The sequence below is a fragment of the Canis aureus genome, chromosome 30, assembly GCF_053574225.1.
Source record: "Canis aureus isolate CA01 chromosome 30, VMU_Caureus_v.1.0, whole genome shotgun sequence".
Classification (NCBI taxonomy): Eukaryota; Metazoa; Chordata; class Mammalia; order Carnivora; family Canidae; genus Canis; species Canis aureus.
This window is the reverse complement of record NC_135640.1, coordinates 38,241,895-38,267,168: the sequence shown is the minus strand read 5'-3', so window position 1 is coordinate 38,267,168 and position 25,274 is coordinate 38,241,895. Positions and strand designations below refer to the sequence as shown.

At 43.8% G+C, this 25,274-nt stretch overlaps 1 protein-coding gene across 3 annotated transcripts in view; it reads right to left on the bottom strand.

The window, feature by feature from the left end:
• Positions 1-25,232, bottom strand: part of GET1 (guided entry of tail-anchored proteins factor 1) — a 37,578-nt gene extending 12,346 nt beyond the window's left edge. Inside the window, exons 1-2 of one of the 3 annotated variants that reach the window (XM_077879245.1) lie at positions 25,122-25,232; positions 23,866-24,158 (exon numbers count right to left, since the gene is read on the bottom strand). Coding sequence is in view for 1 of the 3 variants with exons in the window: in XM_077879242.1 (XP_077735368.1) it covers positions 3,787-3,888 (102 nt within the window). In the remaining 2 variants the exon portion in view is untranslated. Of the gene's footprint in view, positions 1-3,786; positions 3,985-23,865; positions 24,628-25,121 lie in introns of those variants that run through there. The other 2 variants (XM_077879244.1, XM_077879242.1) reach the window with 2 other exon arrangements.
• Between the last annotated feature and the right edge of the window lie 42 nt (positions 25,233-25,274).

Genomic DNA, 25,274 nt, shown 5'->3' with positions numbered 1-25,274 from the left:
CAAGGGCCTCAGCCAGCCCATCTGACTATAACGGGATGAAACACTGGCGGGAAGACAGGCTGAGGCTAGGATTCCGAGTTCGAGGACATGGCCCATTCCCAGGCAGGCTTGTGAGTGTGTCCCCCTCTCACATCCTCCAACGGCTCCTGCATTGGGCCGCCTGTAATGCTCGTGGAAGCAGTCGTACCTTACCAGGCCCGGAGCGCTCCTGACACCTTTACTCTCAGTGACCAGGCGGTACAGAGGTCTTCAGTACTTTTCCCTGTTCTGAAGGCCAATGTAGGGGCTGTGCTCTGCTAGGATAAGCATGTTCTATTACCCGTTGAGCCTGGCTGACAACCCTGACAAACAGCGTGACGACCACGGAGAATCATTTAAGAAAGCTAACTGGTTTGAGGTCGCACAGGTTATACAGGCTGTGGGAAGCAGCGCAGAATGTGGACCCAGGTCCAAAGACAAACCCAGGGCTCTTTGGTCTGAATGAGGGACATCACGGACACGAGCCTCGTGCACATCCAGACTGCAGCAGTAACCTCTGGTGAGAGTGTGTGCCAGCTGCAGAGCACCAGCTTGCTGGAAGCTTGGTTAAGGAGCCTGATGATGACAGGTCTTACCTGTAGCCACTGCCATACCCCAAGCACACATCTCTTTCTCCCCTTACGCTAACGGGAAATCATAAACAATTCATAGAGGAATACAAAACCAAAACAGTCTCTCTGAGCAATTTAGTTTCGTATAGCTCCGTAAGAGGTGAAATGGAATAGGGTACGCAAGAAGAATCAAGGGGATACAGCCAGAAAGATAGGCAAGCAACCCACAAAAGAAAATATTTACAAATCATACATCTGGTAAGTATTTAATCCACAATATATAAACAACTCCTCACCCAACAACAACAAACCAAATGCCCACTCACTCCCCGCTGTGGGGCCACAGAGGATGCCTTTCCCCTAGGGATAGTTCCTGGTGCCCCATTAAAAAGGAGGCAGAGAGGGGGTCCCTGGGTGGCTTAGTGGTTTAGCGCCTGCCTTCAGCCCAGGGTGTGATCCTGGAGACCCAGGATCAAGTCCCGCATCGGGCTCCCTGCATGGAGCCTGCTCTCCCTCTGCCTGTATCTCTGCTTCTCTGTGTGTCTCTCATGAATAAATAAATAAAAATCTTTAAAAAATAAACAAAATAAAAAATAACTAAAAATTAAAAAAATAAAAAGGAGGCAAAGGACTTGAATAGACATTTCTCCAAAGCTATACAGATGGCCAATAAGCACATAAAATGATGTTCAGCAACACTAATCGTTAGGAAAATGCAAATCAAAACCATAACGGGGATCCCTGGGTGGCGCAGCGGTTTAGCGCCTGTCTTTGGCCCAGGGCGCGATCCTGGAGACCCAGGATCAAATCCCACGTCGGGCTCCCGGTGCATGGAGCCTGCTTCTCCCTCTGCCTGTGTCTCTGCCTCTCTCTCTCTCTGTGTGTGTGACTATCATAAATAAATAAAAATTAAAAAAAAAAAAACCATAACAGGAAGCCACCTCACATCCACTGAGGATGACTACTACAAAAACAAAAGAGAAAATACCAAGAGCTGTAAATTGTGGAAAAATTAGAACCTTGTACATCACTGGTAAGGATGGAAAATGGTGCAGCTGCTATGGAAAACCGTTTGGCAGTTTCTCAATAAATTGAAAATAGAATTGCCATATGATCCAGTATCCCACATCCAGATATTTACTCAAAAGTACCGAAAGCAGAGACTCAAACAGGTATTTACACACCACTGTTCCAGCAGCATTATTTACAATAGCCAAAAGGTGGAAACAACCCAAATGTCCATCTAAAGATGAAGGGATGAACAAAATGTGGTATATACACACAATGAAATATTATTCAGCCTTAAAAAGGAAGGAAATCAAAAAAAAAAGGAAGGAAATCCTAACACATGATACAACAGGGATAGACTGTGAAGACATACTGAATGAAAGAAGCTAGGCATAAAACGAAAAATACTGCATGATTTCATCTATATGACATAACCATAGTCATCAAAATCTTTTTTTTTTTTTGAGTCATCAAATTCTTAAGACAGGGACACCTGGGTGGCTCAGCAGTTGAGCGGCTGCCTTCAGCCCAGGGCGTGACCCAGGGTCCTGGGATCAAGTCCCGAATCAGGCTCCCCACAGGGAGCCTGCTTCTCCCTCTGCCTGTGTCTTAAAAAATTCATAAAGACAGAAAGCACTGTAGTTGCCAAGGGTGAGGCAAAAGAGGGATAGGGACTTACTGTTTAATGGACAGAAGATGGAGAAGCTCTAGAGATGGATGGTGGTTGATGGTAACAGAATAATGTGGATTATTTAATCCCACTGAACTATATACACTTAAAAACGGTTAAGATGGGAACTTTTATGTGTATTTAACGAAGATTTTTATTAAAAAAAAAAAAAAAAGAAAAAAAAAGGGGGGCAGAGGCCAGCTCTTCAAGAATCTTCCTATGCAATGCTAAGTACCTGGGACATCATTTAAAGACCCAGGTAGTATCAAAGGGGTGTGGGGAGTTAAGAAAGAATCCCCCTTGGGCAGCCTGGGTGGCTCAGTGGTTTAGTGCTGTCTTCAGCCCAGGGTGTGGTCCTGGAGACCGGGATCCCACGTCGGGCTCCCGGCATGGAGCCTGCTTCTCCTTCTGCCTGTGTCTCTGCCTAGGTCTCTCATGAATAAATAAATAAAAATTTAAAAAAGAAAGAAAGAATCCCCCAAGCCTAGGTAGTACAACCCTAGAGTAGAGTTTTACACAAAACAGGTGCTCCATGAATGCTAGCAGAATAAAAAAATTGTGTCTAGGCTTAAATACCACCCCCTCCCCGCCCATACACACGCCGCCAATTTACATCAGGAGATCACAGAACTGCGCTTCCCCCAAAGCTACAAGGCGTGCACCCAGTCTTCGAGGTCTTTCAGGCTGTCAGACTCCCGCTGTGGGCATAAAGGGGGCGCCCTTCCCCAGGGAACAGCTCCCTGTTTCCCACACACACACCTCATCACATTTGCCCCCAAACCTATACCTGTGCCCCCAACGGGCAGAGGGACAAAAAAAAAAAAAAAAGGGAGAATCACAAACCAAGGATCAGCGTGCAACCCAGCAGTCACCAGCTGGATGACCCCGTGCAAACGACCGGACCCTCTGAGTCAGAGGCCTCCGCTGGGAGGTGAAGGGAGACGGGATGACATCTGCATCTTACAGCAGCGGTGACAACTGGACACGAGCTAATGTACTGATGCCCATGCAAAGCGCGCGGCCTCGGGCTGCAAGATCGAGGGGCGGCTGCACCCTGAGATCCTTCCATCTGCAGACGGGCGCTGCATGCAGGAGGCCGGGGCCTCCGTGGGCAGAGGCTCGGGGCCCCTGCAGCGAGGGCTGCTGCACGCCTCGGGGGACCCGGGGATAGAGCACTGAGCGCGGCGGGCGGGGGGAGGGGGGAGGGGGAGGGGGTGCACCGAGAACCTCCCGGTCCGCGGGCTGCTGCCACCTGGAGACGCGGCCAAGTGTTGCCAGGTCATTCTTTCCCCTCCCCGAGAATCCAGAAATCCGGATTCGGGGAGGGAGGGGGGGATAAAGCTTTGCAACTTGTAGACCCTAGCAACTAAAAAATAATAATAATAAAAATCTCGAATGCAGAACCGCCCGACCGAGACGCCTCGGCGGCCGGTCCGGGACCCCCGTGTGCACGCCCGAGCTCGCCGGGGACCGAGGCGGCGACCCACCGGCCCCGGGGAAGGCAAGGCAGCCACTTACGAAGGAGGAGAAGGAAGGGAGGAGGATCCTGAGGACGTTGCACCCGAACACGAAGCTGAGCACCAGCAGCCACGCCCAGCGGTCGGCCTCCGCGCCGCTCATCCCCGCTGCTCCCGGAGCTGCGGGCTCCGCTAAGGTAACTCCATGGGGACCACGCCGGCGCCCACGCCGGGCGGGCGCCTGCGCAGTGGGGCCCGCGCGGCCGCCGAGGCGCAGCGCCGCGCCTGCGCACTGCGCCACAGTGGGCGGGGAGGCCGGGGCGGACGCGCTCCAGCGGAGTCCTTTGGCCCTTCCGGCTTCCGTAGCCGGCCCGCACCCTGCCCCCACCCCGTCGCCCTGCCCCCGGGTTTCCAAGCCCTGGTGGTGGTTGGGCTGCCACCAGCCCCAGTTTGGCTGGAAGAGCTGCGAACCAGTTGTTATTTTTATATAATGTGCACCTTTAAAAAAAAAAAAAAAAAACTGCCTGACTTTTATTCCTAGAGAAGTTTATTTTATGAATTTTATAGATGCATAAATAAGCCTCCCCATAGATGATAAACTACTGTAATTACGGTAGCGAGTGAGCGCAAAAAAGAAACGTTTTGTGATTATATGCAAAATGTAGGTTTGCATTTCAAAACAAAGCATTGAAATCTAAATTTACTAAGCTGCATACCTAAAAAAAAAAAAAAAGTATTAATCAGAAGGTGCTGTTCACAATCAGTCTGTAATTACCTAAATTTAGGTGAAATGAGGTTTTATGGCAAAATAATCCCAATTCATGTTTGCATATAGTAGAAAATGCAAAAGGTCTGTTTGGCTGGGGGCACCTGGGTGACTCACTGGTTAAGCCTCCTGCTCTGGATTTTAGCTGAGGTCATGGTCTCAAGGTGCTGAGATGGGCTCTGCACTGACCTGGAGCATGCTCAGGATTCTCTCCCCCTCTTCTTCTGCACCCCCCCCCCCACTTGTGCTGGGTGGGCTCTTTCTCTCTCAAAAAACAAATCCATAAAAATAAAAGATGTTTAGCTGCCCCTCTGCAAAGGCTGGATTTTGAGAACGAATTCTAATCAAATGAATCAAGGAGCTGTGGTTCTACTGTCTCTGCAAAATGAGGAAACCTCTTAGAATCTCTGAAAGTAAGAAAGCGTTCTTCCAGCCCAAATGAGAACAGTTGCTTGGGAAACATGCTCTTGATGGGGAAAAAAAGAAAGCTTTCTCTGATCAATCTTTACAGGGTTATGTACGTTTTTTACATCTTATACAAGCTCAAAAGATTATAGATTAGCATATAGGCCGGAATCATGAGTTTTATCACAGAGGAATGCAGGGAGAAGAAGCATTGGTCAATATCTTAGGGACAAGATGGTTTCCTTTAGGCTACTTATGCACAAAGCAGATGTAGGATGCATGGGTGGTGGGCGGAGAAGTCAGGTTTGGGGTTTGGTTTGAACAAAGTTTATATACAGTCGTGTTGACTGGAAAAGAAATCTAAAATGGCATTCCTTATATATCAGGCCTTTAGACAGTTCTTCTCTCATCATTTCCCCCTTTGGATTAATAATTTTTTACAGAAAGCATTGGCGATCATTATTTTGCCCTTTGATGCCAGAGTGACTGCTTATCTGCCCTCGATCCATCATGTCCCTCAATGCTAGATTCGATTTAAGTCACCCCAGGAGTCTATGTAAGGGAGGGAGGGGTGTGAACAGTATGGCCTTTAGCAGGGAATGTTATAGTTGATATATATTTTTTTCAATGAGATCAAATTGTCATGCAAACATTGTATTGTACTTTGAGATGAATTTTTGCCTTCATTTTTGTAACATTTATAACATAAATACATAAATAGCAATAAAAATCCAATTATTGACATTTGAAGCAATTTATGGGGACTAGGTACAGAATTAGAAAGAAAAGAATTGGGGCAGCCTGGGTGGCTCAGCGGTTTAGTGCCGCCTTCAGCCCAGGGTGTGATCCTGGAGACCTAGGATCACGTCCCAAGTTGGGCTCCCCGCATGGAGCCTGCTTCTCCACCTGCTTCTCCCTCTCTCTGTGGCTCTGCCTCTCTCTCCTTGTGTCTCACATGAATAAATAAATAAAGTCTTAAAAAAAAAAAGGAAAAGAATTGGAAAAAATCCATTAGAGGTATTTTGTGATATTGAATTAATTGTAGTGTCTATTTTCTCTCTGTAGTTATTGGTGCCTTGTGATATGTTTGAGCTGATTGGTTTAAAATGGTAATTAAGTTTTCTGTTATTACATGCAACAATTTCTCTGGCCAGTTAGTTTCCATTGATAACTACATCTTGTAGTGGTTGTAATTCTATCTCCCAAAACATTTGGTTATCGATATTAATATTAGTGTAATTTTTATTAGAATAGAAAGCCAGTATTTCACCATATAACAGTAGAGTTATGATGAAAAGTACTCTGGTTACAAAATAAATCAAGAAGTGGGATCCCTGGGTGGCGCAGCGGTTTGGCGCCTGCCTTTGGCCCAGGGCGCGGTCCTGGAGACCCGGGATCAAATCCCACATCGGGCTCCCGGTGCATGGAGCCTGCTTCTCCCTCTGCCTGTGTCTCTGCCTCTCTCTCTCTCTCTCTCTGTGACTATCATAAATAAATAAAAAAAAATTTAAAAAAAAAAAATAAATAAATCAAGAAGTATTACAAAGGTGTTTTGCAAACCTTGCCAACAACATCTTCTTTTCCCATATATCATGTTAGTTTGTATAGGCATAGCCATTACAGGCCAAGTTACAGTGAATTCAGGGCTCCATTGTTGTTTAGGGCCTAACCATATGTTTTTCCTGAATTCACAGATGTCAGAAGATATTGGAATCCAATAAGAATCATTGCGTAATAAGCCCCATCTTTCTCCAATGGGAAGAACTCTGGTGGCATTTACAATAGTTTCTATTCCCATTATGACAAGTCCAGTTGGCCCTAAGTTTGGGTACCAAGGCAGTAATTGAATATTTATATAAGTTACAGGGATCTTCAATGATTTTCCACAGATTAGGAGAGCTGTACATGTTGGGTTTCTGTAGTTAATAAAGAAGGCCATTGACCCATAGTTACCTCAGAAGCTTCTGGGATGAATGTCAAAATTAGATTTAGGAGATGATTGAGTCCACCAAGTTCCTCCCAAAGCAGCATCTTTGATAGATGCCCTTTTTTTCTTATTTTGTCTTAGGTGACTCCACCCACAAAAACATGGTTTGTGAGTATGCTGGATATTTTGCATGTTGAACAAACTGCCAGTAAGTTTCTCACATTGGACCTAGGGAACTTTCTTAATACATCATCACCTAAGTCTACACAGACACAATGGTCAACCTGTTGAGTATTATATATAATGCTATCTGAGTTAGATAGCACTTCTTGAAAGGCTTTTCCTAACAGAGGTACTTTATAAGCTCCAATGTACTAAAAGGAACATTAGAGTAAGTCCAAGAGGTCATAAACATTTTATCTAAGTTCTTATCATAATAAAGTATTTGGGTAATATTCAAAGTTATATTAGTTAAATCAGCAAGTAACCATGATATTTTATCAGGACATAAAAAAAGGAGGAGGTGAGAGCAAACATGTAGGTTTACTATCTTCTAATACAATTGTTTTTTGTTTTTTGTTTTTTGTTTTTTGTTTTTAAAAAGAGTAGAAATACAAACCGGTCCCAAATCTTGGGAAAGCAATCTACCCTGTCATCTAGTTCTCATCCTAGTTTGTCGTTCAAATGTCTCTGATGATCCTTCAGTGGTTCACTAAGCAATTAGGCACAAAGATTTTGTCTATTCAGGAGCTATTGCAATGATTTCTTTACATCTTTTTTTTTTTTTTTTTTTTTAGTTTTCAGGGCTTCAGGGAAAAGGAGTTTTAATTCTCAAAGTCAGAAAGGTGGGAGAAAAATCAAAATGTTTGTTTGAAGAGTTGTAGCCAGGCATTGGAAGACACTAAAAGAAATCAGAATTGAGTCCAGTTTATAATGGATAGTATTAAAATCTAATATCTACAAAGATGTGCTATTGAAACATTTTCTATAATCACCCTCATTTTTTACCAAAGATAACCAAATTAATATCATTTTATTTGCAATATAAACCCCATTTCAATCAACTTGGCCTAATTACTTACATAAACAGCGTATGAATAGTGATTGACTGTATAGTGTTTTTAAAAATCTGCTTTGCTGAAACTTTTTTATAAGAAACTTTATTTTTTTTTAAGATTTTATTTATTTATTCATGAGAGACACAGAGAGAGAGAGAGAGAGAGTCAGAGACACAGGCAGAAGGAGAAGCAGCTCGACGTGGGACTTGATCCTAGGTCTTCAGGGTCAGGCCCCGGCCTGAAGGCAGCACTAAACCGCTGAGCCACCCAGGCTGCCCCTATAAGAAACTTTAGATTGAATTTTTAGTAGCCTGTCAAGGCCAGAACCCAAACCAAATTCTATTCTTGCTGTCAGATTTGCCTACAATACCTGTAGATTTGGGTGAATTCTTCTTTTTGAGGTCCCCAAAATATCCTGAGGCACTTCCTTGCCAGGAAGTGACATTCTTTACTCATCTTGTGAGGCTGCTGGAAACTCTGCAAGCAAGATAGCAGGCCAACATTTTTAAGGGGCTTTACTGGCTCCAGAAAGTCAGCCTTAGTTCCTTAAAGCTGTCTGGTCATATCTGAGCCTATGCATGTCTCTCTCAAATATGACATTCCAGTCTAAGTCTTGGTAAAATAACCAATGTTTCCAATGGTGGCCTGTTACAAGGAGAACAGATTCTTTTTTTTTTTTTTTTTTTTTATTTTTTTTTTAAATTTTTATTTATTTGTGATAGTCATACACACAGAGAGAGAGAGAGAGAGAGAGAGGCAGAGACACCGGCAGAGGGAGAAGCAGGCTCCATGCACCGGGAGCCCGACGTGGGATTCGATCCCGGGTCTCCAGGATCGTGCCCTGGGCCAAAGGCAGGCGCCAAACCGCAGCGCCACCCAGGGATCCCTTTTTTTTTTTAAATTTTTAAGGGAGAACAGATTCTTATTGAACATATGCAAACAATTCTAACTGTTCTGAAAGAAAGAATACTCACTGAAGGTTTCTGAATTTTGGAAGATTTCAGATAGAAAAGATAAATGTTTCAGTTTGTTCACAAAATACATAAAAATGTATATCATCGGGCAGCCCTGGTAGCTCAGAGGTTTAGCACCGCCTTCAGCCCAGGGTGTGATCCTGGAGTCCTGGAATCAAGTCCCACATCAGGCTCCCTGCTTGGAGCCTGCTTCTCCTTCTGCCTGTGTCTCTGCCTCTTTCTCTCTGTGTCTCTCATGAGTAAATAAATAAAATCTTTTTTTTTTTAATTTGTATTTATTTATGATAGTCACAGAGAGAGAGAGGCGCAGAGACACAGGCAGAGGGAGAAGCAGGCTCCATGCCCAGGAGCCCGATGTGGGATTCGATCCCGGGTCTCCAGGATCGCGCCCTGGGCCAAAGGCAGGCGCCAAACCGCTGCGCCACCCAGGGATCCCCAAAATCTTTTTTAAAAAATGTATATCATCATATTTCTGCAATTCACAGATACCTTAAGAGAAAAGGTTTCCTTAAATCTGGAAGAGCAGACTTTAAAGGATCAGTAATGTTTCAAACAAAAGTCATAAAAATCATAATCATCTTCCTCAATTCATTCAGTCCCATATTATTAGTTCTTGTTCTGTTTGAATGCAGTTTTCCCAACAGTTCTGGAAATTCTTTCTCAGCTTAGTGTTGTGATCTAAAAAAATCAGAAACCTGTGTTTGTCAAAAAGTCCTTTTCATGAATCTCCTTACAGGTGAAACACATTTTCAAGAGCATCAGAACAGTAACTATAAATGGCAAAAAGACTCAGAATGGACATGGTTAAAGATCTGATTGGAGTTTATTACAATGCAGTTGACAAAGAAATGTGTTAACACACATTTCAATAATTAGAATGTCAACTGATGACCTTATACCAGATCATATTAAAATTTTAGGGATTCATATAATTTCTAAAATAGTTATAGCATTTCAGACTGCCTTGAGGGCTCAGTTGGTTGAGAATCCGACTATTGATTTTGGTTCAGGTCATGATCTCAGGGTTGTGGAATTGAGCCCTGCGTGGAGCTCTGTGCTCAGCAGGGAGTCTGCTGGGATTTTTCTCTCCCTCTGTGTCTGCCCCTCCCCCTCATTCACATCCTCACACACATGCTCTCTCTCTCGCTCGCTCTCTCTCAAAGTAAATAAACCTTTAAAAAGTTATAGCATTTACCCATACAATATAACCTAAGAAGATTAATCATCATTTGTTTAACAATGCTTCCCATATAACTTAACACAACAAATAAGCAACCATAACTAGTGAAAAGGATTTCATTTACAATTCAAATCTTTGGGAAGTTTTGTTTAAAAGCTCAGATGGTTTCAAAGCACTTGCCTAAATAGTATTACAGATCACTATAAAACTTAACATTTGGGCGTGAGGAGGCTCAGTCAGTTAAGCGTCTGCCTTCAGCTCATGGTCCCAGGGTCCTGGGATGGAGCCCCATGTCAGGCTCCCTGCTCAGGGGCGAGCCTGCTTCTCCCTCTCCCTCTGCCCCTCTCCTCTCTGCTTGTGCTCTCGCTCTCACTCTCACTCTCTCTCAAATAAATAAAATCTTTTAAAATTTTTAAACTCATTCCAATCTTAATTAGTCTTGGCCATGCATAAAATTATTTTCCAACGATACCCCTTCACAGACCTACAACTTTCCTTTTCATTTAGATTTTTGTCCTAAGCCTTCTCTCTCTAAATAACCAGTCTCATTTGAGAACAAAATTAGTTTCCTTTCCCTCAACAAACATATATTCCCATTCCTCATACCTTTCTTTTCAAAAACACATCTTACCTTCCTATCCTACAGAGTTGCTATCATTTTCTAACAGTCTCAAGCACATTTATCAGAATTCTTAATGCTTAGAAACCTTAATTTCTAGTAAAAATTAAGTAGTAACCACTTTGAACTGTTACAGAAGAACACTTTAGATCAGAAATTTATAAATACATTTCATAATTTCTAGCTAACATTTTTTTTATAGTACAACTTTTGGTAAAACACAAAATATGTTTACCGAAAGACCTAGTATCCTCAGTTTCTCTGCAATAAGAAGGCAAAGGCAAACTTACGTTCAGTAATCAGTGTTCCAGTATTCTATCTTATTTGGCAAAGACTTAGATACCCAATGAATTCAACCAAATTTATCATTTAACTTAGCAAAACTCAAAGTTTCAGGTTACCAAAGATTTTGAAAGCTACAAACCTTTTTACTTACTTAACCTATTTGTGTGTAACAATTAGCCACGTAAACATGAAACAGACTAAATCAATCATCATTTTAAGTCATCTTTTGCTGAAAATGGCACCAGAGATGACATAAGCTTATTTTATTTTTAGTAAACCTTCGTAGAATAATAGTTTTATACTTAATGCAGATCACTCTAAACACAGGTCTTATTAAACCAACAAACTTAAACTAGTTTTAATATTGAACATTTTTCCAGATCATGTAAACTTGAAAAACATTTGGGTCAATCTCTATCTTTCTAAGTTTTAGAATGTCTAATTCTTATAAGCACTTGCCTTTAAGCCAAGTAAATAGAACTCTTTTGCAACTTAATTTTAGCAATGCCCTCCAGAGGTAGAAAAAATATCTCATATTTATAACACACATGGACATATACACACAAACAAGATGCAAACAAAATCCAGCCTTTGTTTCATTAATATCTGTGGAGAGGACATTAAAGACCCAATTTCCAAATATCTCCCTTTTATTAAAACAAATCAAACTGCAAGATAGCATTATAATTTATGGACCTGTGAATTAGTCATTTCCCATTTTCCAATATAACCTAGCTGGTTTTGTCCAAAGATGCCAAAAGCTACAGCAACAAATAAACCAAATGAGGCCCAGAATACCTTGGAGTGTTAGTTCCTCCCAAAAGCCAAGGGCTTCACTGATTCAACCAAATAGCTTTCTACTTTCTCATTCCTTAGTCTTGTAGCACACTTTCTCTAATTGTGCATGCAAAAAAAAAAAAGCTAATATAGGGGGTGCCTGGCTGGCTCAGTTGGTAGAGTATGCAACTCTTGATTTAGGGGTTGTAAGTTTGAGCCCCACATTGGGTGTAGAGATTACTTAAAATAGTATCTTAAAAAGAAAAGAAAACTAATTTAGATATATCAAAAGGACTGCATTTGGACCACCTGAGATTCAGATCATCCTTAAATTTTCCCACTGGGGCACCTGGGTGGCTCAGGCAGCTAGCTGGGCGTCCAACTCTTGGTCTCAGCTCAGGTCTTGGTCTAAGGGTCTTAATCTCAGGGTCATGAGGTCACACCCATGTTGTAAAAAAAGAAAAGAAAAGAAAAAATGTTTCCCCCTTAAGTAAGCACTTGCAAGTAGTGGCTCTGTGTGTCTTGTACATATAGCCTGCTGAAGATCCTGTGGGTGGTTGTTGGTTTTCTAGGAGCTGTTTTGGCTTTCTTTTTTTTTTTTTTTAATTTTTATTTATTTATGATAGTCACAGAGAGAGAGAGAGAGAGAGGCAGAGACATAGGCCGAGGGAGAAGCAGGCTCCATGTACCGGGAGCCTGATGTGGGATTCGATCCCAGGTCTCCAGGATCGCGCCCTGGGCCAAAGGCAGGTGCCAAACCGCTGCGCCACCCAGGGATCCCTGTTTTGGCTTTTAAAGCACAATTCCCTACCCATTTTGGTTTTCATTTTGGAATAGGGCTTGAGCAAAATCTAAGGATATTGAGTGTGATGGATCAAGAGGGTACTGCTTGTGTCACTTCCAAATAGCCATAATACACTCTCTTATGTGTCTCAGTTTCCCCCAGTGAGCTCTAAGACCATTGAGGAGGTGGGGGCACCTGGGTGGCTTAGTCAGTTAAGCATCTGACTCTTGATCTCAGCTCAGGTCTTGATGGCAGGGTTGTAATTTCAAGCCCCGTGTTGGGCTCATGCTGGGTGTGGAGCCTACTTTAAAAAAAAAGAAAGAAAAAGAAAAAAAGGACCATTGAGTGAGACTTGAAGCACTGGATGATCAATCCTTATGTGTGTGTCCCCAGATGTGTCAATCACTTTATGAAACAGGAGATGATCCCTATGGAACCCTTACACATCTCAAGGAATACCCTCACACACTTCCGTCGTCACCTGAAAGTGCTGTTAGGCCAGAAGGGACAAGTGTCCCTTTTCTTCAAAGCTGAGTGATTCAGTCTCTCTTATTTCTAGCTAGAAAATTTACTCAAGTTTTATATTAGTAACATCAATTAGTATAATGTCAAATTGAAACAACCTACCCATAATTCCAACCTCTCTAGATTATTCCCACCTACAGAACATTACCAGTAACCCTTAATAGCTTAAATAAGTCAAGACTGTTAACTTAAATTAAGATGTCTGGTCATTAGGAGAACTCACCAGATACACCTGTGAGGGGATAAAAAGCTGAAGGGGCACAAAAGGCCCCTGGTGATACCAAGCATGAGGCCCAGAGGACCCCCAGGTGTTTCTCAGGCTAGCTGCTCTGATATCCTGCCCACTATGCCAAGAAAGGGTGATGCAAAATGCACAAAACGTTTTTAAAAATTTAAAGAGAAGAGTTTCATTTGAGCCAAGTTTCCTGAGCAGCTGCCCAGGAAACAGGCGCTTCACAGGGAAGAAAGTGCTCTGGAGAACGAACAGTTTTACTTTTTTTACATCTTGTAAAAGTTCAAAAGATTGTAGATTAGCATATAAGCATACAAGTATTGATCGCTATCTCAAGGAGAAGATGGTTTTCCTTTAGGCTTCTCATTCACAAAGCACGTGTACAATGCCTGGGTGGTGGGCCATAAATCAGGCTTCTGGTTTGAACAATGCTTGTGTACAGTCATGCTGACCTAGAAAGAAATCTAAATTGATGTCCCTTGTATATCAGGCCCTTAAAGAGAGTTTTTCTCTCACCACTGCACATTTCTGCTTCAAGAAAACATGAGGTATTCAATGTGGTAGAGAGAATTCTTTCCATGGAATGCCATCTTGGCTGGTAGGTGAGGCTGAACTGACCAAACTAAAAGACAGGCTTGGAGCTTATCTTTCTGCCTTTCCCTGCTGCTGGACTATCCGAAGCCATAGCCAGGCTACTGGCTCCTCTTCTCACTAGAGACATAGATAAATTAGGAGGGAGAAGCAATCTCATGAAATGATAGCATCTCCTCCTGCCTCCCTGCCTCCCTTCTAGTGTCTGCCTTTCAGGCAGAAGAAGAGGACATCACCGTTCTCCACCCCTACTATACCCCACTTCACTACCGCATCCTCCCAAGGAGTAGGAACACTGATTCCTGGTAAGGCAAGAATTTAAACAAAACAAAACATTGAAAAATGTCCTTGACTGTACAGCAGTGGTGGGAAAGGACCAGCAGTACCTGGCCTTCAAAGACAACCCAATTTGAATGACTCAGATCTCCCCTATTGCTTCATTTGGAAAGCTCTCAAAGAAAGCACTAACAACTAAAGGCTGAATTATTCTACCAACATGTGGAAAGGAAGTATGAAGGCCAAGACATCTCAAGATCAACCAGTCTATATATAGTTCAGGTTAAGCCAGCAATCATGCCACTCTGACCTCTGCTTCCACTGTCACATCTACCCTGACCCTCCTTATTGAGTGAAGTGGATCTTGATGGATAAATCAGGATAATCTCCCCTCCACCATTTAAAAATCTTTAACTTTATTACATATGTCAAGTCCTTTGGCCACATAAGGTAACATATTCACAGGTTCTGGAGATTAAACAGTGGACATTTGGGGGGGGGCAATATTCTAGCTACTATAAAGACCATATCATTGTGAAAATGAAGATGACAACAAGAGCAACTCCACAGAGAAGCAGCCTCTTATCAGCTTATTCATGAACTTGGTGTTGAAATGTTAGAGGGACGCCATAAGGTTCCAAGCACCACCGGAGAAATAATCAGAAGCACCACAATAGCTATTAGATAAGAGACACACCTGACTGGAAAATAGGAAAAGCAGGGACATTTACCAGAGACTGAGAGATCCCTAAAGAAAGTTCAATTGACAATTTTATTGTTAAAAACTTTGAGATCTGGGGGGACCCGGGTGGCTCAGTGGTTGAGTATCTGCCTTTGGCTCAGGGTATGATCCCGGAGTCCTGGGATTGAGTCCCACATTGGGCTTCCCACAGGGAGCCTGCTTCTCCCTCTACCTATGTCTCTGCCTCTCTCTCTCTGTCTTATGAATAAATAGATAAAATCTTTTTTAAAAACCCCCACAGGGATCCCTGGGTGGCGCAGCGGTTTGGCGCCTGCCTTTGGCCCGGGGCACGATCCTGGAGACCCGGGATCGAATCCCACGTCGGGCTCCCTGCATGGAGCCTGCTTCTCCCTCTGCCTGTGTCTCTGCCTCTCTCTCTCTCTCTGTGTGACTATCATGAATAAATAAATAAAATCTTTAAAAAAAAAAAAAAAAAACCCCACAACTTTGAGATCTGTGAGTGGAACAGATCCAATGACGAATGTTGGTCTTCTTCTGTAAATCAGCATAAATCATGCAAATAACTGGATTTGAAATCCTGGTTAAGATATGGACTTACTGTCAGATACCAACAGAGACGATCATACCAAAGATAAGTATCAAAGATCAACAAGTCCTGTGGCTAGGCAAACAGACACCAAAACTTGGTGAATTTCATCGGCAATATTTACAACGTTCCAAGGGCTAGATTTAAAGGTGGTTTGAAACAGCAAAATTCAGCAGAAGAATCCTTCCCAACCTTAGGAAGATCAGCAATGGAACTGAGGGTGGATCAATAAGCAAGTCCTAGACCTGTTGCTCTACATGCTAAGTTGAGTGGTCAGACAAACCAATGAGGTAGTAGTGAATTCAGGCAAAAGGAGGGACAACCATTTAATTGACAGAAGTACATGTTTGGGAAAAATAGTGCTAGAATTAATATTACAGTGAGAAATACAACCCATAGAGCCAATAAGGTTATGGTCTACTTTATTTTTAAGATTTTATTTATTTATCTGAGACACACAGAGAGAAAGAACACAAGCAGGGGGAGAGGAGCAGAGGGAAAGGAAGAGTGGGGAAGCAAACAGACTCCACACCAAGCAGGGAGCCCAAAGCAAGGCTCGATTCCAGAACCCTGGGATCATGACCTGCACTGAAGGCAGATGCTTAACCAACTGAGCCACCCAGGTGCCCCAGTTATGGTCTCCTTTAAATACTTAAAGCTGTTCACCAACTCGGGAACAGAGTGACGCCGTTCATTCCGGGGACTATAATTCACAAAGGGGAACTAAATCATTACACAACATTAGATCTTGCAGGTCTAAAACGAAACAGAGAATACAGAAGTACCCCATTTCTTAATTCAAAACCTGAGTCAAGTACAGCAATGGAAAAAGAAGAATCCAGTGACTCACAGCTGCTACCAACTCCATCCAAGTACCATACTAGACTATCAAATTCTTTTCTTTTTTAAAGGCATTCAGCCTGTAGAAAGTAAAGATTGGGATAGCATTATAAATGGGTATCAATCCAGAGCAAGGTGGACAGAAAAATACAAACATCATTCAAAGAACAAATGGGGCCTTTCATCAAACTATTTCTTGTTCAGGACTAGTCTTGGGATCCCTGGGTGGCTCAGCGGTTAAGGGCGTGGTCCTGGAGTCCCAGATCCAGTCCTACATCGGGCTCCCTGCATGAGGCCTGCTTCTCCCTTTGTGTCTCTGCCTCTGTGTGTGTGTGTGTGTGTGTGTGTGTGTGTGTGTGTGTCTCATAAATAAATAAATAAAATCTTAAAAAAAAAAAAAAAAAAAAAGGACTAGCCCTGGAGCCTCTGACATTTCTTCCTCATAGGACTTCAGAGAATGAGTTTAGCAAGCCCTATATCCATGGCTTTTATGTCAATTTTCACCCAATCATGATCATGACTGGGGTTGGAGAAACGAGTTCTCTAATGGAAACCAAATCTTTACCACAGATTCAAAGGAATGTCAGCAGTGGCTAGAGATGTGCCCAGAACTTGAGTGACTTGGGATCATCTTGCCAATGCAAGGTGATTCATCTTGAGGCAGGCACATCCAGAAGGCAGCACTGAAATGCAAGGTGAAATACCTCAACTATTTCCAACATAGTGAGAACACTATGAACAAAGAGAAGTCACAATTTACTGGAAACTGAACTTTTCCTAGCTTTGCCCACTTGATTTTACTAAATGATGATATTCATGGTGATGGTGATGGTGGTGATGGTGGTAGTGGTGGTGATGATGGTAATGGTGATGATGATGTTGGTGGTGGTGGTGGTGGTAATAATGATAATGGTGACAATAGTGATGATGGTGGGGGTGGGTGATGGTGGTGGCAGTGGTAGTGGCAGTCACAGGGTTGAATCAAAGAGCAAATTGACAATCTTTCCATTGGGAACTAGGGGTATATCAACACTCAGATGAATTAAGTTAAATCTGCGGTGTTTGTTTTGGTGACTGGCACAATCCAAGCACAGGCAGTGACCTCAAATGCACAAATTTCATAGCCTCATGGTGCCCATTCGCTGTCAGAAATCTGCACGTGTTCTGTACGTTGGCAGCCCACTTTAGGATCCAAGATACCTAATGATGAATGAAGTATCAGGATCTCTTAGTAAACTGCATTTTAGTATAGCTGAATATTCAAGCAGTCTTGAGTGTGTGCACATAACCACATGTGTGTGAGGAGATAATCAGAATGAAAATTGTAACAACTTATAATGCAACAGCTTATAACCTGAGCTAATTTGCTGTGGGGTTTTTTTGCTGTGTTTTTTAACTTGTTAAAGAAAACACATATAAAAATTTTATTTTATTTTTTTAAGATTTTACTTATTTATTCATGAGAGACAGAGAGAGAGAGAGAGAGAGGCAGAGACACAGGCAGAGGGAGAAGCAGGCTCCATGCAGGGAGCCCGACGTGGGACTCGATCCCAGGACTCAGGATCACGCCCTGGGCTGAAGGTGGCGCTAAACCGCTGAGCCACTGGGGCTGCCCCATATAAAAATTTTAAATGCAAATGTTAAATTATATTTAAAAGCAGCATGTTTAGTATTGTTAGATAGTTGTTGGACACTGTAAATGTACTAATGCCACTGGATTGTACACTTTAAAATAGTTAATTGCATATTATGCGAATTTTACTTCAATTTAAGAAAAATACTGATAGAATCAAGTAAGTATTTTTTTAAGATTTTATTTATTTATTTGTGAAAGACACAGAGAGAGAGGCAGAGACATAGGCAGAGGGAAAAGCAGGCTCCATGCAGGGAGCCTGACGTGGGACTTGATCCTCAGACTCCAGGATCAGGCCCTGAGCCGAAAGCAGGCGCTAAACTGCTGAGCCACCCAGGGATCCCCAAATAAGTTTTTTTTTTTAATAAATTTTTATTTATTTATGATAGTCACACAGAGAGAGAGAGAGGGGGGCAGAGACACAGGCAGAGGGAGAAGCAGGCTCCATGCACCGGGAGCCCGACGTGGGATTCAATCCCAGGTCTCCAGGATCGCGCCCTGGGCCAAAGGCAGGCGCCAAACCGCTGCGCCACCCAGGGATCCCCCCAAATAAGTTTTTAAATGTTTTAAGTCTCTGTTATGCTACACCCTTCTGAACATACAAATAGAGTAGTTTTATAATATTATTATTATTATTATTAGTGCAGTTAATTTTATTTGATTCTCAAATTTTCACAGGCTTTGGAAAATGTCCAGAAGAATGTATCTCTAAATAAATCTTTCATGAGCTGTCAAATTTTTTTATTCTAAAATAACTCCAAACTTATAGAAATGTAAAAAATTGAAAATGGAGTCAAGAGCCAGGCTCATCTATTTTTGCTAATAATGCTGTATCTGGTTTCTCTGAATGGAAAGGAAAATGAGAAGACATTCAGATGGGAATAATATTTTATATTATTTGATTATAATGAAATGTCATATTAGGTTCCCTCTCATCTTGGTTTTTCCTTAATGAAAATTATGTCAAAGTGAACTCTTTTTATCAATTATAATGCTTCTGAACAGAGTGCCTAGGTGGCTGAAGTTGGTTAGGCATCTGCATTTGTCTCAAGTCATGACTGCAGAGTCCTGGGATTAAGCCCTACAGCAGGCTCCTTGCTTCCCCATCTCCCTCTGCTGCTCCCCCTACTTGTGCTTTCTTTCTCTGTCAGATAAATAAAATCTGTTTAAAAAGTTATAATGCTTCTGAGAAAGGACTCAGAAAAAAAATCTTTGTTTATTAAAGATTTTATTTATTTATTCATGAGAGACACACACAGAGAGAGAGGCAGAGCCACAGGCAGAGGGAGAAGCAGGCTCCATGCAGGGAGCCTGACGTGGAACTCGATCCCGGGTCTCCAGGATCACGCCCTGGGCTGAAGGCAGACGCTCAACCGCTGAGCCACCCGGGCTGCCCAGAAAAATAAAAATAAATAAAAAATTACAATTGACCCTTGAACAACACTGGGGTTAGGGAAACCAACTCCCATATGCCTGAAAATCCATTTATAACATTTAACGACCCCAAAACTTAACTACTAATAGCCTATTGTTGCAAAAGCCTTACCAGTAAAGAGCCAATTAACACATATTTTGTATATGTATTATATACTGGGGGATCCCTGGGTGGCGCAGCGGTTTAGCGCCTGCCTTTGGCCCAGGGCGCGATCCTGGAGACCCGGGATCGAATCCCACATCGGGCTCCCGGTGCATGGAGCCTGCTTCTCCCTCTGCCTGTGTCTCTGCCTCTCTCTCTCTCTCTCTGTGTGACTATCATAAATAAATAAAAATTAAAAAAAATTAAAAAAATAAAAAAAGTATTATATACTGTATTCTTATAATAAAGTAAGCTAGAGAAAAGAAAAATGTTATTAAGAAAACCATATGGAACTGAGGAGGGCACTTGATGGGATGAGCACTGGCATCCCACATGTTGGCAAATTAAATTTAAATTAAAAAATGTAAAAAAAGGGGATCCCTGGGTGGCGCAGCGGTTTGGCGCCTGCCTTTGGCCCAGGGCGCGATCCTGGAGACCCGGGATCGAATCCCATGTCGGGCTCCTGGTGCATGGAGCCTGCTTCTCCCTCTGCCTGTGTCTCTGCCTCTCTCTCTCTCTCTCTCTCTGTGACTATCATAAAAAAAAAAAAAATAAAAAAAATAAAAAAAAAAATCATGTGGAAGACAAAGTTCATTTACAGTACTCTACTGTATGTATCGAATAAAATCTGGACCTGTGCAGTTCAAACCCATGTTGCTCCAGAGTCAAATGTAATGTAAAAGTAGCATTAAGAGAAACCTTTTTTTCTGCTTTTAGTTGTTATTCTGGTCAACCCTCCAAACCACATATGTGGGGCAACGTCTAACCAAAAGGAAACAGCTTCCTCCTGTAAGTTTTAAATGAGGCATCCCTCAAACCATGTCAACTGAACACATTTACATCACTGCATCTGCCTTCAAAAACCAGAACTCTTTCGTGTGATCTCACGAGTCAGGTAGAATGAGTGAGTGCCCCTTAACAATGGAGTATTTCTGCTCGATTCTCCAATAGTATGAAGTGGCTGCCCGTCTTGAGAGGGTGATTCTCTTTGGAAGCCACAGAAACTGAGTGATCTGGAAGAGATGCAGAGTGTTCCTGAGCTGAAAGTGCTCTTCCAAAATTCAAATGTTGAACCTAATCCCTATTGGGATGGTACCTGGAGGGAAGGGCCTTTGGGACCTGACTAGGTCGGGAGGGGTGAGGGGGAGCCCTTGTGAATGGGATCAGTTCCCTTTTAAAAAGACCCCAGAGGGATGCCTGGGTGGCTCAGTGGTTGAGCATCTGCCTTTGGCTCAGGGAGTGATCCCATACTCCGGGGATTGAGTCCCATATCGGGCTTCCTGCGAGGAGCCTGCTTCTTCCTCTATGTCTCTGCCTCTCTCCGTGTCTCTCATGAATAAATAAAATCTTTATTACAAAATTTTAAAAAATAAAAAATAAAAAGACCCCAGAGATCTGCTTTCCCCTTTCTTCCAAGCTGAGGACACAGCAAGAAGACAGCCATCTATGAACCAGGAAATAGGTTCTCACAAAACATCAAAACTACCACTGCCTAGATCTCGGACTTCCCAGCCTCCAGAACTGAGAGAAATAAATGTCTGTTGTTTATAAGCCACCAGTCTGTGGTATTTTGTTACAGCAGCCGGCACAGACTAAGATGCTTCCTTTCCATGTTTGGAAAAGTTAAGATTCACCTGTGAGCAGAGAAGAATAAATAACATGACCACTTTCTAGCTGGCTTAATGTTCTTTCCAAAATACCAATCAGTACTATGGACTGCCGAACAGGAGACTCATAATAACAAGAATTCCAAGTAAATTAGCTAATCATAATTATTTATATAGTCACGAATCCATAAAGTTTGCAACCAGGCTAGAAACATGCAGTGCATGGTGACTTCAACAACCATGGGTCATCTTAGGGCTGTGTTCTGGCATTTCTAGCCGACTCATTCAGCACAGAGGTCGTCCTGTCAGATCCTTCCACCAAAAGATATCCCAAATCCCTCCTTCCACGGATCTCCTTCCCCAGAGCCAACATTCCTTAGCTAGACTGCTTTACAAGGTCTCATCCAGTCTCCTAGGTCTTCCTTCTGGCAACAACTGACCTCATGTATCAGCCTCTCAGCCTGACCTCAGCTCCACTTGGGAGAGCAGACCAATGACCTCAGCCCCCCTTCATTGCTTCCTCACTGCCTTACACGTACCCGACAGTGCTTCCTTCTCTAACCACATTTCCCTTCTTCAAACACACCAAGGCTGATCCTATCTCAGGACCTTTGTACTAGCTGTTTCCTCTGTCCAGAAGCCTTCTCCATCAGAGCCACCAAAGGCTCAAGACATCTTAACCTTTCACTTCTCTCCTCAGAGGCCCTCCCTGACTATCCTATTGACAGCAGCCCCAGCATGCTCTCTATTGTGACATTTTTTTCTTCCTTCAAGGCACTATCGCTATATGAAAGGATCTTGTTTACTTATTTATCGTATTCCCACTAGAATGAGCCCCATGAGGACAGGGAGGCTTGACCCTTGTGTTCATAGCTACATCCCCAGTACCTGAGACACCCGAGACAGGGCAAGAAATTTCTCGCTGTTATTGATTTCACCCTCTCAATTTCCCTCAGAACCCTGACATCACCAGCAGTTCTGCCCTAGATTACGCTCAGAATTCTCCTCTCTAGAAATCCTCAGCCACCTCTGTATCATCAACCAGACTGTGTCAGTGCATGATTTTCCAAAGTGGGACATGCGGATCTCTGAGTGGAGTGGTGGTGAGGATACCACCACTATGCAAAGATGCTAAGAATTCTTAAGGAATTTTAAAAATGTTTTCATGTGCCGATCCAACATTCTGGAACATCTAGCACAGATTCCCACTTTGATCAAGCACTGCCTAGTTTTAGTGCCTGTATTGGGTGTGTGTTTAGGTTTAGCAACAAGTGGGACCAGCTTCCTGGTTTTATAGGAAAAGCACATACACGTACATGGTTATATGTTGTAGCATCCTTTGTAGGAGCAAAAAACTGGACACCATTTGAAAGCAAATAATAGGGAATTGATGTAAAACTGTTTGGTACATCTATACAGTGGAATACAATTTAGCAGTAAAAAGGAGGAATCTTACAAGTGCTAATAAATTAAAAAAAATTCTTAAAAATATTGATAAACAGTGCAATCAACATCCAGATCAAGAAATAGAAAACATGACCAGCCCCCTGAAGTCTTTCTCATCCAGTCACTAGCTCCCCATCCCACACTCAAAGAGGCACTAATACCCTGACTTCTAATAGACTACATTTGCCTGCCTTTGTACATTATATGAATGGAATCACACTATGTATTCTTTTGGATTTAGCATCTTGGCTTTCAACGTAGTGTTTATGAGATTCATCCACTTGCTGGGTGTAATTGCAGAGAGCTCTTTGTCATGGCTGATAGTCTTCCACTCATTCATCCACTCTCCTGCTGATGGGCATTTAAGCTGCCGCTGGTTGGGCCTATGAAAATAGGTTAGCTACGAATACTCCACTTTGTGTCTCCTGGAGAACAGATGTAAGCAATTTTGTTGGATATATTTCTAAGAGTGAATTACTGAATCATAGATTGTTTGCTTACCTTTAAAAGATAACGCCAAGTGGTTTTCCTATTGAGTTCCGGTCGCTTCATATGCTTATGTTGGCCAATTAAACAAATAATCTGGGGGGCACCTGGGTGGCTCAGTGGTTGAGCATCTCCCTATGGCTCAGGTCGTGATCCCAGGGTCCTGGGATCCAGTCCTACATCAGGCTCCCCACAGGGAGCCTGCTTCTCCCTCTACCTATGTCTCTGCTTCTCTGTGTCTCATGAATAAATAAAATCTAAAAAAACTAACTAAATAAAAACAATCTGGTCCCAAGCAAACATCTGTAGGCCACCTATGGTCTACTCCATCTTTAATTCTCGTGGGAGAAATTTGTGTTCAGATCTTAGCCTGTCATTCCCTTCTAAAGACTTTGCAATGTCTCCTTGGAGAATGGCCAAACTCTTTAGCCTGGCATCAAAGGCTTCCAACAGGTTGCCTTTCTCTTTGCCTGTTTTCTCTCATTTTCACTGTGCATTCTCCATGTGTCCATCACTGCCACTTAGCAGGCCCTGAAGGACTGTCACATTCTAGGACGTTTGCATGCCCTGATCTCTGCTGTCCCCCCACTGCCCCACCCCCTGTGGCTTCCCCTTTCCCTTGCTAGGACTTGGGTGTCCTGTCTCTTCTCTAAACCACCACCCAGAGTCCTCACCATACATGTCCTGGCTGCTGTCTCTCTACTCCAGGGCCTAACATAATGCCTGGCACAGGGGCAGGTGCTCAGTGCATGTTTGTGCCACAAACTAACTCAGTTACTCTCTGATGGGTTTTCGGTTTGTCTGTTTTTTGTAATGCAGATAGGACTGGGGAAATAAAGAGAAAAAGATACATTTCCACCTTACCCTGCTCCCAGTTGTTCTCCACAGAAGCAACCACTTTCTTGTGAATTCTTCCTGAGTTACCCAATGAATGTATAACGTTATACTCAATACTTCTATATTCAGCAGGCACCATGTAGAAAACAAGGCAGAAAACAGAGATGCGGGGGTTGCAATTTCAACTGAAAGGGCAGGATAGGTCTGGTTGAGAGGATCAATTTTGTGCAAAGACCCGAATGAAGAAGAGAGCCATGCTGGTCTGAGGCAGAGGGAACAGCAGGTGCCAAGGCCCCCTCGAGAACATCAGGGTGCCACGCCTGGTGGAGAATAGGAACAGAAGGAGCAGCGGTGAAAATCACTGAACCTGGGCAACCCGAGTGGCTCAGCGGTTGAGCATCTGCCTTTGGCTCAGGGCCTGACCACAGGGTCCTGGGATCCAGTCCTGCATCAGGCTCCCTGCATGGAGCCTGCTTCTCCCTCTGCGCCTCTCACGAATAAATAAGTAAATCATCAAAAAAGGAGGTGCATAGTCCAGTGGTTTTCAAAATTCCCTTCCTCATTCAAGAGCGGCCTCACCCCTCTCTGTGGCAGCTCACTCTTGCATCATGAGAAGGGGCCTCAGTTTACCCGACCTCTCTAAATGAGGCACAGCTCCTGTTTCCGGTCTTTTGGACGCACAGTATTTCTACGTTTCCTTCTTTCCAAGAATTCCAGCCGACAATGTTGATTATCAACTTGCAAGCCCGCACGATTCGTCCTTGTAACATGCGACCTCCGTGGCTCCGGGGACCCCGGCTCAGACCCCAGGCCCCGACCCTTCCTCCCCCCAACCCCCGCTCCACCCCCCTCTCCCCCCGCCTGATGCATTTTCCTTAAAAACGTGCTTAAGTGAGCAACTGGTTAAAAAGGGGCTGGAGCGGGTGAGCGTGCTTCCCGCTTCGCTTGGGCGCGAGCTCGCCAGCCCCGGGGCCTCCGGGGTCTCCGGGGTCTCCGGGGGGCGACCCAGGGCAAGCCGGCAGCGGAGCCCGAGGCCCCAAACGTCGCAAAGCCCGCGCCTGCGCAGTGGCACCGGCGCCGAGCCCGCGCGCCGGCTTTCCTTCCCACGACCTCCCCTCCGGCGCCTGCGCACTAGGACCCGCTTCCCGGAGGCCTGCGAAGCCGGGGCCCACCGACGGCCTTTCCTGCCAGCCGAGGAGGGAGCAACTGGCTCGTACTCGAGTCCATTGTGTGTCTCTCCTCCCGGCCTAACAGACCACCTCTAACGTCGCGCCGCAGCTCACCCTAGAGGGGCCGGGTCCGGGTCCCGGAGGCTCCCGGGGCGCCCAGGTAACCGGGGAGCTTGTGGGCGGAGCCGCCGGGCGGTCACGTGGCGGGCCTCCGCCAATCGGCGCGCAGACCGCACTTTGCGGCTCGGCTTCAAACAAACTACGGTG